Below are 12,898 nucleotides of genomic sequence, written 5' to 3'. Positions count from 1 at the left end.
AGACCGCGACTCCCCCACATACTACATAGTATGAGTGGAACAAATATTTTTTAAGGCGGTGACGTAACTACGGGGGGGGGGGGGGCATGGGGGCACGTGCCCCCCCCCCCCCATCGGCTGACAAAAAAAGGGAAAAGGAGAAAAGGAGGGAGAAAGGAAGAAAAACGTAGCGGGAAAGAAGAAATTATTGTTTATTATAATTATAATAATGATTATGTTATGTTATATTACATAAGAATATTTTTTCATAACTTTATGAAACATAATTTGCTCTGGGTCTATGTCTTCATTGTTCTGGGTGCTCGCATTGTCTGTTTAACGAGATATATGATCCTGTTGTACTAGAACCTCCCGTTCTCAAGTCAATATACACCAAATATATTTCCTTGCACTTCGAGTTATTGTTGTTTTATGTACTGACATATACTTCTTTTTCATGACTACTTAAAATGATTGCCCCATTTTAAGGTCTTAATATAAAACATTTCCTGTCCGTGCTTACGTTCGCATTAGTGGATTGGTGATGTATGCCTGCTCTTCAATGAATTCCTAAAATCAGTCCTTAAAATGTCCCTTTTTCTAATCTGAAAATCAAAAATTTTCAGCTCGCGCTTCGCGCTCGCATCATTCGGTTAGTGAAATACGTATGGTCTTAGTGAATTCCTACAAACAAGCCTTAGAATGCCCCTCTTCAGGTCTGAATTTCCTAAATATTCAGCTCGCACTTCGCGCTCGCAATATTTGATTAGTGAGATGTGTATGACAATCATGATTACAATGACTACAAAAAGTGCTTCGTGTGTTTAGATGTAATTTTAACAAAATCAGCAGGCCCTTGGCACTCGCATTAGATGACTATGGTGAGATATATATATTCTTAATGGATTCCTTTAAAAATAGTCCTTAAAATATCCCTGTTTGGGGTCAATATATACAAAAATTTCAGCTCGCGCTTCGCGCTCGCATTGTTTGTTCAGCGAGACAGGTACATATCATTTGCTCATAATGTCCCTTTTTAGGTCTGAATATCAAAAATTTTCAGCTCGCGCTTTGCGCGCTCGCATTATTTGATAAGTGGCATACGTATCCGTTTAATGGCACTGTCCTTAAAATGTCTTAGGTCAGTATACCTAGCAACTAAGCGCGCTTCGCGCGTTTACTAAGTGACTCAGGTTTTTTGCTGGTGCCCCCCATGCCGTGACCCACGGTGCGCCACTGATTTAAGGAAATGCATGGACCTCGCCTGTCTAACCGAAAATCTCCAATCCGGCTTTATACACTGGTTCAAACCATAGACCCTATACTACCTGGTTTGTTTAAACCACAGAGATATACCCCTCCATGTTTAAACATTATCAGAATATAAGGACCAACAGATCAAAGTCGAATGATAAGATTGCTGTATATAGGCTACCAACTCTGAACGCGTTTACATACAAATTCTCTTCAAGTATATTTCATATCATATAATTTCAATTTGATACCTTGAAATTCCAAGTCTATACTTTATTTCGACCAAGGATTGAGTGGACAGCAGAAATATTTTAAACGACGACGCAGGTACGTCCTCAAAGGCAGCCCAGTTTCAAAGATATTTATAAATATATATTTTATTATTCGATATTAATTGTTGTCTATAAGACAGAATGGTGATCTTTTTGTACACAATTTTTTTATCTGTTAATTCTCATTGATGTTATCGAACGCAACCTTTGTAATGATATTGTATTATTTTATGTTCGTAAAGAAAAACAAACGAGTATTGAGTATCTGAATTTGTCGTGACCCAGAGTGGTGTGGTATTATGCAGAGAGTTGACACGCACAAGACCACTTTATTTGGGGGTTGCATCTATCTAGCTTTTTGCTAAGATAGTGGGGGGTTTGACAAGTTGGTTTGACTCAATAAAGATGACCTGCCCCCCCCCCCCCCCCGTAGATCCGCCACTGTTCTGCCTACGCGACTCTCGTAAACAGTGAAGGGGTGTTGGAGTTTGATTGCACACTCCTTTTTTATTATCATTTTTAGGGATCCCGAGGAGAAGGTTAAACCCTACCCCTCCCCGATCCGCCACTGATAGTAAAGCTTTAAAGGGGTGGTCCAGGCTGAAAGTATGAATAGCTTAATAAATAGAGGAGAATTCACTGAGCAAAATGCCGAAAATTTCATCAAAATCGGATAACAAATAACAAAGTTATTGAATTTTAAAGTTTAGCAATATTTTGTGAAAACAGTCGTCATGAATATTCATTAGGTGGGCTGATGATGTCACATCCCCACTTGTTCTTTTGTATTTTATTATATGAAATTAGCTTTATTCAAATTTTTTCCTCCAAGAACTAGAAAAATTGGATTGACAAATGATTTAGTGCATTAGATATTTATTGCTGCAACTTATTTCATAAGGGAGACATATTATTCAAACAAGTATGAAATAATGAAAAATAATGATTTTATGTAATAACATAAGAAAACGGAAAGTGGAGATGTGACATCATCAGCCCACCTAATGAATATTCATGACGTCTGTTTTCACAAAATATTGCTAAACTTTAAACTTCAATAACTTTATTATTTGTTATCTGATTTTGATGAAATTTTCGGCATTTTGCTCAGTGAATTCTACTCTATTTATTAAGCTATTCATACTTTCAGCCTGGACCACCCCTTTAATTGAGGTTGGGGTGAATTTCCAAAGATTTCATTTATCATTTCGTTAATTAAAGATTTAGGACTCAAGAGAACTACAGTTAATTTACGTTATGGATGCTCTGAACTAAACAATTGATGTTCAGATTGTTAGGCCAACAATCATGTATAGATGAGTTGTAGAGGTTGTACTTATTATTTTTTTTTTATGTAGGTTTCTATTTTTTAATTATTGTGGAATATGCGTTAAAACGGGAATCACAAATCTAAATAATGACCTTGAACATATTTTAAAAAGTTCGTTTAAAATATCGTTAAATTACGCTCTGTAATCGTGTCTAATCGAAAATATATAACTTTATGCTTTTCTACTGATCTGACCGTATATTTATTTCCAAGGGAGGCAAAAAACAACAACCAAGTATGTATACACGCAATGAAGGGAAGCGATCAAGTTTTTAACGAAAGCGGTTTTTAAATCACTTTATAATGAAAATTGAAAGATTTGGTCACACTTAAGGTGAATTTCGTGAAAATTTAGAATACGAAACTTAGGCTTTAAAGAATTGTGGGGGAGGGTGATTCCCATGAATTTGTGCATATGAGACTACTGTAAATGTAGGCCTAGTTTATGTTTCAGGCATATTCAAAGTGGTGTGAACCACCATAATCGTGATTACTATCAAACCGAATTGATATTAAAACACTAGCTCCTTAAAGGGGAATCCAACCCAAATAAAAACTTGTTTTATAAGGAAAAGAAAAATCAGACAAGTTGATAGGTGGAAGTTTGAACAATATTGGACAAACAACAAGAAAGTTATGAATTTTTAAAATTTGTAAATATTGGTAATCACTATACCAATGGAGACTTCAAATTGGCCGCATATGGGATGTCATAGTGATGTAAGGCAAGGACTACTCTTCCATGTACTCCAGTGCATATTATGGCTAAAATGTCATTTTCCCCAAAAGTTTTATTTTAAATTATATTTTTCTTTCATGAGGACATAAAACAATATAATACCTGGGTTATATTTAGATTACTGCCCCAGGGGAATGGGTACTTAGGAGAAAACCAAAAATCCCTGATAATAAAGTACATGGCCTATATGGGAAAGTTGTCCTTGCCCCTTGTCATAATTTACTTACCCAATTGCCAATTTGAAATCTACATAGTATTAGTGATCTCAATTTTAAAACAGCTATAATTTTCTTATTGCTTGTCCGATTTCTTTCAAAGTTTCACCATTCTCTTTAATTTATTTTTCTCCTTCCCAACACAACATTTTATGACCAGGGCTGGATTCCCCTTTAATATCTAATTAGAAATGGCTTACGAATAAAATGTTAATCGTATTCACTCTTTTCGGATCTCGGATCTCAAAAATCCCTGATAATAAAGTACATGGCCTATATGGGAAAGTTGTCCTTGCCCCTTGTCATAATTTACTTACCCAATTGCCAATTTGAAATCTACATAGTATTAGTGATCTCAATTTTAAAACAGCTATAATTTTCTTATTGCTTGTCCGATTTCTTTCAAACTTTCACCATTCTCTTTAATTTATTTTTCTCCTTCCCAACACAACATTTTATGACCAGGGCTGGATTCCCCTTTAATATCTAATTAGAAATGGCTTACAAATAAAATGTTAATCGTATTCACTCTTTTCGGATCTCGGATCTCAGGTAATTTGGTTTATCGAGGTCGATTCTTGATCTCATTTGGTATGAACATTTTTATTTTCTCAGAATTCCGGCACAATGAGTACCAATGCCGAAAGGAGTATTTTGTATCGTGTTGAGAATGGCGTAGCGACAATCACACTCAACAGACCGAAAAGGAAAAATGCTCTTACACTAGAGGTAAGAGATTTGGGGGTAGGATAAGTCGAAAGTCAGTAAGGAAGAGGGGGGGGGGGGTAAGGGGAGGGGGGTAGGTTGTTGGTTCAGGTGAATGCGAGAGAGATAGATGAAGTGGTTGTGTCTAGGCGTGTGTAATCATAAATTATGCGTGTTCCATAGTGTGTGGAGGTGAGGGTGTGGGGGTGAGGGTGTGTGTGTGTGTGTGTGCCATAGCGTTAAATACGCTCTGTTCAGGGGTATTTAACTCTATGGTCATGATGGTGTGTGCTGAAAGATAAATACATGTAGTTAAAAGGGGTGGTGCTTTCGTAAAGTTATTGAGTGAGGGAAGAGGATAGTGTACTGGAATAACATCTCTACTTAAACATTCGAGAAAAGGAGTGGGTGATTGTTTAGGCAAAATTATATTATATATTATAGTAATAGTGTAACGTCGATTAAAATAGGTGGTGTTCCAAAGAAACAAACAGAGAAAAAAAGACGTGTTAGGGAGAGAAAAGATAGGGAGGTATTTGGGAAATACATAGAAGAGGGTGAGGCACTGTGATGTTTTTACTAGTTTCGTTAAACTGAGTTAAAAACTTAGTTCAATGCATTAACCACTCTTCTTGTGTCATCCCATTCATATTTGGATCTACAGAATATTCCTTTATTTCGATTACCCGGTATGGTATTCAAAATATAACCAATGAAATAGCATGCAAAGAAAATATAATTATATAACCATGACTACGAACTCCATAAAAGGAATGGCGATCATACAATATCTTCATCAAAAGACACAATAGATTATTATGGTACATAATTACAAAAGTTATTATAAGTTATAACTTCTAGCTTATAATGATCAACACCTAATTATTGAATGATACGATGGACTCATCATTGGGAAGAATGTGAAATGTTAACAGTCATTAAATATCATTAGATGTGAAGCAAATTCAGTGCTTTAATAAAACGGGAAAATTCTTATTGTTCTTTCTAATGATGGGATAAGTAGATACATATGATGTGAACTAGTAGGCCCTAAAGAAATAACATATTATTTATTATTAATTATCATATAATTATTATCTATAGCACATTATTTGCGTCTTCGCAGATGTACAACGAAATACAAGATGCACTTAAAGCAGCGGAACAAAATGATGATGTAACCATCGCAGTAATTACAGGTTAGTGATTATAAGTAATACTTCATTATACAAGGCATATAACTTAAGAGAAGTCAATTAAGTGCACAAATTTTATGCCATGCTATTATCGCACGATACAAGTATCATCATCGTCGTCGTCATCAACATGAATCAACAATCCATTATCTCTACCAGACAACAAAAATACACTGCGCCAAGGGGGTGGGAGGGGGCAAGACTATATACCAAATGATTAATACATTGCTTCTTCATTGAATAGCAAGGGGAATATAAAGTGTTACACAACCATGACCTCTCTTTTTATACTCCCCCATTCCCCTCGCCTTTTTTCTCAATGATTCAAAATTCGTAGGAATAACACCCCCCCCGGTGCCGCCCATGTCCATACATCCCCCACTCTCAGCTCCTTAATTTTCTGTTGGTTATCATGGTATTCCATGTCCTACTTCATAATATGAAGTGCCGGGACGGCGCCATGGATGTAATGGGTTCACCGTCGCCTATTTGTTTCCAAGTGGTAACAACAAAATAAAGACATGAAAGATGAGAAACAATAGGAGTAAACTAGAAGAAGGGGGTGTTGTAAAGAGTATGTTGAGTTATAACAGAGAATTTTGTATGTTAAAACGATTAAATGATGAATTATCATAATGTCTACACCTTCTTTCTAGAGTATATGCCTACTGCCATTGTTTTCGGTAATTATTCCTTTCATCCGCTTTGCTCTGAAAAAAATATGTAACGAATCATTAGCCTACATATTAGACTGTCCTTTCTTCCAGAAAGAAAGGTATATTATATTTATCAACAAAAATGCATACAAGTGGACCAATTGAGTTACAAATTTCACAGTTACCCTATTCTATTTGTACTTCGAGCTTTATGAAAATAGCTAAATTTATTAGAACTATAATGATGAAATTTGTTCAGATACCAAAGATTACTAGTTAAAGAACACATTTTTACAGAAAGTAGCTATAGGAGAGATAATCATTGTAAATATGGTATTTGTTATACTCTCATAACCCAAAAGAGTTAATAAATCTTATATTACCTTTCCAATGCTATCGAACAGAAAAAAATATAATATATATTTATATCATAAATTTTATTTTTATTTTCATTAAGAAACACACCAGAATAAATGAAATTAGTCACATGGACCTGGCACGAATGATGATAATCTGAGCAAAACCTAATGCTTTATATTTTCACCTAAGTAAAACACAACCGCAGTTATCATCAACTTTTATGTATCCACAATCAGGAATATTCTTAAATGTTGGAATGATACTGGTTCAGAGTACAATTGTCGTTGATTTGTTATTCGCTCTAGTGAATGAAATTACCGGGTGAAAATACTAAGAATATGTATTTAATGTTTAGTTTGATTAGTGCATCCAGTCAAGGATGAATGAAATAATATGTTTGATACAAAACTTCTACAAATTACCATTTCTCTTTTTCAGGTACTGGGGATTACTACTCAAGTGGGAATGATCTGGGTAACTTCATGAAAGTTGACACAACTAATATAGAAGAGGCAACGAAACAATCGAGCACACGATTAGAGTATGTATATGGTGGATAATAACGAGTTTTCGCATTGCGACGGGGGACGGATTCTATAACATAGAAAATCTATTGAAATGCCAGTCATGTCACAATGAAAAGCTGAGATGTCTTGGTCGAAAATTGGTATTCCGGGACAGCTGATTGTCGTAAAATTATGAGCTGATGAGAATTGCTAATATTTCGTTTGTCCAGGACGACATTGCTGTTTTGATTCAACGATTTTCGACAAAGACTGAGTTGTCATGAAGGGCTTTTGACAATAGATTTTCTATGTTGTAGAATCCGTCCCCGTCGCGATTGCAAAAACACCCTCATTGATACAAACTCATTTGCGCTTTGTGATGAGAGTGCCGGATTCATAATCCAGCATTTCAATAGAATATTTGTGAATCAATAGATGTCCTTTGAGCCGGGTGAGGATATTTTGATAGGGGGTAAGATGACCTACAGGGCACCGTAACACAAATGTTAGCGATTAATCGCTAATTTGAAAGAATATAGTTCTGATTGGTTTTAGTCATGCAGTCTACTGAGCAAAATGCGCATGCAACGATGATCTTGATAGGCTTTTTCATTTAGCGAACCAGACATTTCTTTAATACTCTTCGTTCTTGGTTTTTTATGGTCTTCTTTTCTTCTTCATTTTTTTCCTCTCCCTTTCCCCTATATACTTGAAGAATCGTTGGGGGTGGTCGTCACTGCATCCCCTGTAGGAATTAACGCCCCAAAACATTGTTCTGAAATTATTGACTAAACTGCGTCCGAACCCCCACGAGACATTTTAAGTACACGATGTCAAAAACGTTTTGATTGCTGGTTTGAAAAAGTAACCTCAAATCATTTCTTTTTAAATCAATTTCATCATAAAAAAGTTTCATGTATTGGAGACTCTGTCTTGATAAAGCTTTTTATGATGATAATATTTAATTTATGCCAAACAGAAACACACACATTGTACTGTAAGTTTATGTGCCTGCAAAGGCGGTGTCTGGGCATCGTGTATGGAGTTATAGTACCAAAATGAAACTTTTGTGTATGACATGCATGAAATACTAGTAGAGTATTATATACATGTAGTTCCACGTCCAAGCCCAATCTTTCCAATACTCGTGTTTTTTTTTTTATCGTCACCTTTTCCGTGTCCCTCTTTATTTACTTTTAGTTTCATCACTTGAGAAATCCTAATGCAGCGAAACTTTGCCCAGTGTTGCCTTCATCACAATAAGCCGGCTAAAATCATCTTAAATAATTCAATTTGATTGTCTTTCAAATGTCAGGAAATTTGTTAATGCCTTCATTGATTTCCCGAAGCCTTTGATTGCTGCAGTTAACGGTCCTGCAATCGGCATTGTTGTTACTACCCTCGGATTGATGGATATCGTCTACGCCAGTGACAGAGTAGGTATTTCAGAAGAACACCCTCCCAAAAAAGATGAATAAATAAAACTAACTAAACAAAATATGACAATATTGAAATTGATAAAAAAAAATGAAATGAAATATGAAATATGGACATAATTGTATTTATGTATGAGATATGTTTTATTACAAATGTTTATAATGTGAGCAAAACGAATTCCCATGTGGACAATAAAATGAAATTGAATCTGAATTGAAATTGAAATTTGAATAAACAATAATAAAAATGAACGGGTGTTTATGACCACTACTAAAATCACACGGCAGTGGTGGTATGATAATGTGGTCGAGCAGTGAGTCAAAATGCCTTTTAATCGTATCTGAAATGGTACAGGATTCAAAATAACTAATAATCGTAGGTACTCGATCTGCAATTCCTGAATCATTTGAGAAATTGAAATTTCAAAATTCTAATGATCTGAAACGATAATAAAAACTACAATTAAACATTCATGATATATATTTTCTTACATTAATTTGCAGGCGAACTTTCACACCCCTTTTGCTGCTCTTGGTCAGAGTCCAGAAGGATGCTCTTCGTATACGTTCCCCAAGATCATGGGAACAGCGAAGGTGAGGGGAAAAAGGAAGATCCCTTGATGTTCTATTCATTTATTTATTCTTCTTCTGCATAATGATATTATTATGATAACATAAATATAACAAAGACATTTGACAATAAATCCGAAACATGAATTAGTTATATATTCCTATATTATGAGCAGAACAGATGACTACGTATTATTAAGGCATCAATTAAGTAAAACGTGAAAACATAAAGGTTGCTCGTATTATAAAGTGCGTATCAAAAAAAAGTTTACACTTTGAAAAAGCCATGGGAATTAAAAAATATACAACATTTGGAAATTTTTTTCACATATAATCTTGGGTTTGGGTCCCATCTATCTAATGAAAGTAAAAGTTTTGACAGAATGTTACACTTGAGTGAGCACTGTCCATTTTTGTAAAGCTCGCAGAAATCTGTTTGCGCAGAAATGCTCGTTTTCACGCTGTGCCAGGGGAAAGGGCGAAATCAAACTTACCCTGCGAAACATTTCTCTTGCACTTTTAGTCAATTGAAATAAAACTGATACATTTAAGTATTTTGTAAAAATTTTGCCACCCAAATTGAAATTTCAACACTTAGTATAAGCACAACCTTTACCCTTTTTGTGCCAGCTGGATCTGAGGACATAACTAAATCTGAACAAAAGTTTATATCAGTCATCTCCAGCATTTTTTTCTCTAAGTTTTTATCATTTAAAGTGGGTTTACATTTCATTTTTCATTTAATACTTGTTTCTCCACACTTTTCCCAAGCTTGAAAATGATTAACACAATGAAAATCATGCCTAAGTTATTTCATGTAATTCAAAGCTCAGTGTAATATCGTCACGATGGCCTCGGTGTGTGGGGGAGTGGGGTGGGGCGCAATGCACTCTTCGAAGGGGTTTGGGAAAGGAAACAAGTTAAAAAGGGTAAAAGATATCTTCAAATCAATTTTACTAGCTAAATTCCACATGTTATTCATGATTAAGGTCTACTTTTATTCGCATAACTTTTTCAAAGTTCTGCGCAAATCATTTTTCACTAACTTTTCAAAAGTAAGTGGTGCTCACTCAAGCGGAAATATTTTTCGACAGTTATATCGTCATTTGCTTAAATGGAGCTGTACCAATGTTAAAATGTGGAAAAATCTTCAGGATATTACAAATGTATAGTTTTACAGGATTTTTTCTAAGTGTAAACTTTTTTTGATACTCACTATAGTGGATAAAATGAGGAAACGTGATTGCACTGCATGAATCAGTCAATTTGTAAGCGTGGGGATTTCGTGTAATGTCCACGTTCGATAGGTTACTTGCTAGGTATCATGATCAATAACTACTTAGTTTATTTCTTTAGTAATATTTGAAATGTAATTAGGGCCTCTCTGACATATCTACTACTTGGAATGCATCCTAAATGGTAAATTTAAACGAAAAGCGGTCTTTTTATTTGTAACAGGCCAATGAGTTCTTGTTATTTGGTAAGAAGATGACCGCGCAGGAAGCATTTGCTTGTGGTTTAGTGACAGAGGTCATTCCTGATTCTCACTTCAATGATGTAGTAAACAAGAAGATTAAAGAATATGCTAAACTTCCAAGAAATGTAAGTTGCTCTTGATTATAATCATGATTCATAAAATTATAAAATCATCATAGGTCATAAATTATGTCTTAGAAATTGTGATATTTCCATACATCATTTTCTTCCGACCGTTTGTATCTGATCTATGTTTATTTTGAATTCAAATTAACCGTTGTTCTGAATATATCTCTTTAAAACAATAACAGCAGATCTGAGAATAGTATAGGCCTAACAAGTATGGTAACAATATTAATGATAAAAATAATGATAATAATTACAACAACAATAATGATTCAATATAATGATGTTAAAAAGAACAATAATTATGGTAACTATCATAAATAAATAGTAATAAATCAATATAGATAGTAAATAATATCAATGACAATGATAATAAGTCCATTTTTATACAGCACTAATAATGTTTCGGGTGACGTCTATGAACGTCTTTACAGATGCCATGTGGGTATTTTATTATTTTCTAAATTCACTATAAAAATTCCATCACTAAGTTATCTATTAATTTTAAACAAGTAAACAATTTTGTTCTCTCACAACTTTTTAGAAATTGTGTTTGGTCCCCTCAAAATGTATAGCTTATTACGCTACAGTTCAAGGCCTGTCTTATTTATCATGATTATTCAACTTTCTTTGATTAATAAAACAGGCTGTGCAATCTGCAAAGAATCTGATCAGGGAGAGTGAGAAAGAGCACCTTCATAGGGTGAACCGAGCCGAGTGTGACCTGCTGACCGAAAGATGGACATCAGAAGAATGCACCCAGGCCATCATGAACTTCTTCTCGAAATCAAAACTCTAAAGACTGAACTCTTTCAAGATTGTAAAGTTCCACCCAAGAGTGACGGGGAATCGGAATTCAAGATGAAATACTTTCAAATTTATCATTTGCAACTAAATCGCTAGCACCATTTTGTCGACTGTACCCCCGCCCCCTCCCGAGTGTAAATTTTTCGTTGAAAAATCACAATTTCACATTGAATTTTCTTTTTTAAGATGAGAAGAGTTTAAAACAACAGGGAATAGTTTAGAGGTCAATGTATAGATATGATTCTGCACAAGAAATATTCAAACGTTCTCGGAATATATTCATGACACTGTTGATTAACTGTATTAAAACATGTGCTAATGCCAAGTATATAAAAGATAAAATTAGCAGATGGATTTTAAGAAAAAATACAACAAAAAGAAGAGAACTGTCAAGTTGTCAAAAATGCTGTGTGATATGCATTTCGCATGCATGCAGTAATATGCATGTATGAAACCTCGAATGTGTGTAAGATTCTTCAGAGTGGTATACTACAGCGAAGCGGCGTCACGGGGAGTGGGAGGCGACCTAACCGCTCCTTTGTGGTTTAAAAAAAAAAAAAGAATATTTGAGACAAATAAGGGGAAAGATAGGAAGGAGAAATATGAGTGGTGAAAAGAACTGTCTCTGTGTCGTAGAATTCAATTTTGTTCATTTCATGTTTGGATGGTTCCCCCATCCAAACACCGTCAGTGGATTGAAATAATGTTTTCCTCTTCTTAAAATGATTTAACTTCTATTTATTGATGATGTTGATTGTATCCTTCTTCTTGTCTTCTTTTTCGACTTCGATTTCATGGAGAATATTCAATATATTCATTTATTAAATAACTTTATACATGTACATGCAGATGTGAGGATTTCAGCAGGTCTACAGCTGTCATTTTGTCTCTTTGAACCGAGGTAGTTCAGTGTCACATTTCTTCTTTGAATCAAATCTAAATTTCAATTCTAATATTATAAAAGGGATGAGCAAGATTATATTCGCCTAATATGGGCCTCAATAGCAAAAACTATTGATAATATGAAAGGCAGAAGTTTTTGGTATAACTATATGACAGGGATCGAATCCACGACCTCCCGTCCATGAGGCGGGCGCTGTACCACTAAGCCGCCATCCCCGCCTTTTAACAGGCGTCACGTTTTTTTTAGAAGATTATTAAAGTTTGTTAAATTTAAGAGGAATGATGTCGTTTAGTGTCACTCAATTTCAAATAATAATCGAAAAAAATAAGAGTATACCTATCACTATGCACATAATTATCTCTCCCCT

The 12,898-nt window shown here is 34.8% G+C and overlaps 1 protein-coding gene across 1 annotated transcript; it reads left to right on the top strand.

Moving 5' to 3' along the window:
* Positions 1 to 1,351: 1,351 nt before the first annotated feature.
* Positions 1,352 to 12,804, top strand: LOC129271099 (enoyl-CoA delta isomerase 2-like). The gene is made up of 8 exons (XM_054908462.2): positions 1,352 to 1,560; positions 4,405 to 4,518; positions 5,621 to 5,693; positions 7,145 to 7,247; positions 8,528 to 8,648; positions 9,153 to 9,242; positions 10,677 to 10,820; positions 11,467 to 12,804. Exons 2-8 carry the CDS (start codon positions 4,417 to 4,419, stop codon positions 11,617 to 11,619), a joined length of 786 nt encoding a protein of 261 aa, XP_054764437.2. The 5' UTR covers positions 1,352 to 1,560; positions 4,405 to 4,416; the 3' UTR covers positions 11,620 to 12,804.
* The last annotated feature ends 94 nt before the right edge of the window (positions 12,805 to 12,898 follow it).

The sequence above is a fragment of the Lytechinus pictus genome, chromosome 2, assembly GCF_037042905.1.
Source record: "Lytechinus pictus isolate F3 Inbred chromosome 2, Lp3.0, whole genome shotgun sequence".
In the NCBI taxonomy this organism is placed as follows: Eukaryota; Metazoa; Echinodermata; class Echinoidea; order Temnopleuroida; family Toxopneustidae; genus Lytechinus; species Lytechinus pictus.
The sequence above is the reverse complement of the archived record's forward strand: the minus strand, read 5'-3'. Positions and strand labels throughout refer to the sequence as shown.